This window comes from Clupea harengus, unplaced genomic scaffold, assembly GCF_900700415.2.
Source record: "Clupea harengus unplaced genomic scaffold, Ch_v2.0.2, whole genome shotgun sequence".
In the NCBI taxonomy this organism is placed as follows: Eukaryota; Metazoa; Chordata; class Actinopteri; order Clupeiformes; family Clupeidae; genus Clupea; species Clupea harengus.
The window spans coordinates 23,748-27,500 of NW_024879631.1; the positions used below are offsets into that span (position 1 = coordinate 23,748).

Genomic DNA, 3,753 nt, shown 5'->3' on the forward strand with positions numbered 1-3,753 from the left:
GGTAGGAGACATGATAAGATATAAATACGGTGAATATGAATATGGACAACAATTTTAAATAAATAGATATAAACAAATGAACAGTTTTAGTGCAAATGTTCAGTGGCTGGAGGGAGGTGTGTGGCGGTCAGGCCAGGGTAGAGGGGGGAATACAGTCACTGTAGGAAGGGGTAGCCAGGGGGGCTATCACCGTGATGCAATGTAATGGTATGTTATATTATGTTATGGTAGGTTGTTGTGCGGTGTCTTGTCTTAAGAATTTCAGTGCCCAGTCTGACTCTGTGTTGTTCTGTGCATCTGACAATAAAAGACTTGAAACTTGAAACTTGAAACTTTGTACTCAAACATCTCTCAACATAAGTCTCCCCAACAAAGAGCAATAAGCTTAAAATACTACGTAAATAAAGTCTGAAAGTGTACATAGACACACGCGCACACACACGCTTATAGACATGAGAAGATTTTCTTCTTTTGAAAAATAGATACTGATATAATATCCATCCTTGTTTAAAAGTAAAGTAAACCAAATATGTCTCCAGATAAATCTCTGCTGACGTGTTCAGTTATGTTTTAACTGCAGTTAAATAACTGAAGTATCTCTTGATTTGTAGATCACTCCTCGGCTTTTCAGTTCCCTCACGACACCTGTGGAAGAGGGAACAAATGACAAAGTAAGGAATTATTGTATGGACCACAGACACGCATATATATGCATGCACACACACACACACACACACACACACACACACACACACACACACACAAATACCTACAAACAACTGTGCCGTCATACACACACACAAACACACAAAATGTTCACACTTAAATAAATCGGCACGTTGAATAATAAAACTTACAAGTACACAGCTGTACACTCACACACACTAACTTGACACACTCACAAATACAACCATATCAATGATAGAAACAAGAACCTTTATAAATTCATCATACATGATTTGTTTTAAGCATCTTAGTTTGACACAAGTGTAAGTATAGTGTCTTCCAAACTATGAAAAATACCTGTTTGACACACTGTGTGGTTTTCCTGTGTCTGCCTGTGGGTCAAGGTCAATAAGGACAGCCTGGGTCAATGGACTAGGGGGACTAACAGAGGCGTGTGTCAAACAGGTCTTTTATAGGTTAGAAGACCCTATACTATTTCATATACTATACTATATTTTTCCATCATTGATAGGAGTGTAGTTTTATTTGTGAGTGTGTCAAGTTGGTGTGTGTGAGTGTACAGCTGTGGCCTGCACATACCTGGAGGTAAGCGACCAGTCACTGTTACAGCGTAGACCCCTGGTTTAAAATTACTGATTCTCTGCCATTTGGCGACCCAACTGTCCTCAGGAGTTATCATTGATATGACTCCGTCAAAAGACGAACTTGTGCACTCGTAAACCATCTCTCGATTCCCTTTCAGCTGTAGGTAGGCTTCGCAGTTGTCGCAACCGTCATACTCAAACTGATCGATTGTCTTCACAAGAGAGCACAAAAGGCAAGACCGTAAATGGCGCAAATCCTTAGGAACAGTCTCTAGTGACATTTTGTTTAATCTTTAAAGCAAGTTTGTATCTCAAAACGTTTCACAGACAACTTTCAAACCACGCTAGGAAAACAGCTGTTATGACATTTCAGTCGGCGATTGGTGATGACTTCATTCACATGCGCCAGTCCCTGGATTGGGATTGGTCAATTATACTCCAATTGCTTACGTGTGAAACAGGATTTTCATGTAGGCCATTATGTACAAAAAACGATCAGCATTATCGATTGTTTAACCGTACGGCAACTTCTATTGTATGTAATTTCAAAACACTTAAATACGAGGCGGTTTCTGAGACATTACAATTCCTTCAAAAACATGCAATCAAAACTCAACTGCAAAAACGAAAGTAGCCTAAACTTGCTGTAATGCGTAAACCTGCACCTAAACAGATTCGCATAATCAAAGTTTTAATCGATTGTATTTACTATTTATTTTATAAAGTGAAATACATGCATAATTCTGATCCCAGAATATTCTTTACGTTATGTTTTCACAAAATTCGAGTGTACATCACAGTCATACATTTCCCATGAACCTCACGCTGGTCTTCTGACCTCCCGTGTGTATGGTTTCGACACGCCCAGATAAGTCAGTAACACGGTTAGCCAAGTTTGCGAAACGTCGAGGAAGTAGCTGTATGAGTTTAATTTAACGTTACATCTGTGACACAGTAAAAATAATCGGTCAGCACATACGACGATGGACAAACTCCGTCGTGTTCTAAGTGGTCGTGAGGAAAACGAGGAGCTGGGCTTGACAGCACAGGTATTGCGGACTAAAATGGCATTCAGAGTAACGTTAATGTCATCGACAGCAGAAGTGTGCTTTTACGAACTCTTTGAAACGGAGTACTTTCACTTTGTCAAGTGTAACATAAATATCGTAATCAATCAGTAAATGTGTTTGTTCAGGCTAAAAGATTACTAATAACCATATGGCCAAGAAATGTGTCCACGGGTTTCCAGCTAGCCTGCTACTAACGTAGTTATTAACAGGCCTGGATCACAATACGTTTAACATTTTCAGACGAATACCAGATCAGTTGTTAAATTATGACAACTGAAAGTATGTGGGTTGGGCATCGGGATCTATCATTAACCTACTCTGTATCTCAGTGTGTTTAGAATTGTGTCTCTCCACTCAACTGACACACATTTAGACTCTCATGTGCTATGTCCCCGCAGATGGATATTTGAATTGCATTTCTATCAGTGATAACAACCAGCCGATATAAGAGTGATCCAAAACGTACTTATTATTGACTTGTAACCCCCACCCCACGCCAATAAGTATATGCATAAAATACTTACAGTAAAATGTATTTGTCTAGCCTACCAGGAAATAGACTACATTGTAACACTTAACAGGAGAGCTATGTAGTATATTAGTGCATCTGGTAAAATGAGTAAATCTATTATTGTAATGCTGAATTGATACCTTTTTTCATGCCTTCATGAGGTGATGGATCATGGGAGGTAAGCTGTTGTGTTGTTTTTCTGTCATTGCATGTCTGTCAAACTGTTTAGTTGTTTAGTGACCCCCCAGAAGCATTCTTTAGATAATATACCCCACTGTTTACATATTTCAGTTATCCTCACTCCTTCTAGGTTCCTGTTCATTCTTTTTTCCAACAGGCAACTCTGTTGCCAAACAGTGTAGACTATAATTGAAGTTTGTAACTAGATGTGGTGTAAGGTGTAAGTGAAGCAACCAGGAACAACTGTCTGTGTCTCTCCTCCACTGTGTTCTCCCTTTAAGATACCACACAAAAAAATCAGCTCTTTGTGCTGTTGGTGAGCGATGACTTAGTGTGACTGAATGATTATGTGGCGATTATACCCTACGCCCCTCAGTGTGGTACAGACAAGGAAATGTCAGGGTTGGCGGTACTGTTTATTTCTTGTCTTGTGACATCCTTCCATTGTTCTCCCTACTGTAGGTCCTGGACTCCTCCACGTTGAGCTACAGCACCCGGGTGAAGTGGTTTCTCATCTGTTTCGCGTCGGGCGTCCTGTGCTCCATACTCGTGAGTCTGATTAGCAACAATAACTCGGTTTCCTCTTGCCAAGACTTCCAAGGGTAGAGAGAGAGGACGCCTCTGCTGTTAGTTTGAAACAACAACAACAGCCTCCTCCTGAGTCCTCCCAGTGGATGTCTTTCTAACACGCTGCTGTTCCTGTAGTGCAGTGCAAAACCCC

General features: G+C 40.4%; 1 protein-coding gene across 1 annotated transcript in view; it reads left to right on the plus strand.

The window, feature by feature from the left end:
* Positions 1-2,084: 2,084 nt before the first annotated feature.
* LOC122129329 (vesicle transport protein SFT2A-like) overlaps positions 2,085-3,753 on the plus strand; it is a 20,856-nt gene continuing 19,187 nt past the window's right edge. Inside the window, exons 1-2 of the mRNA XM_042704323.1 lie at positions 2,085-2,320; positions 3,495-3,581. Of these exons, the coding sequence (XP_042560257.1) occupies positions 2,255-2,320; positions 3,495-3,581 (153 nt within the window). The 5' untranslated portion in view covers positions 2,085-2,254. The remainder of the gene's footprint in view (positions 2,321-3,494; positions 3,582-3,753) is intronic.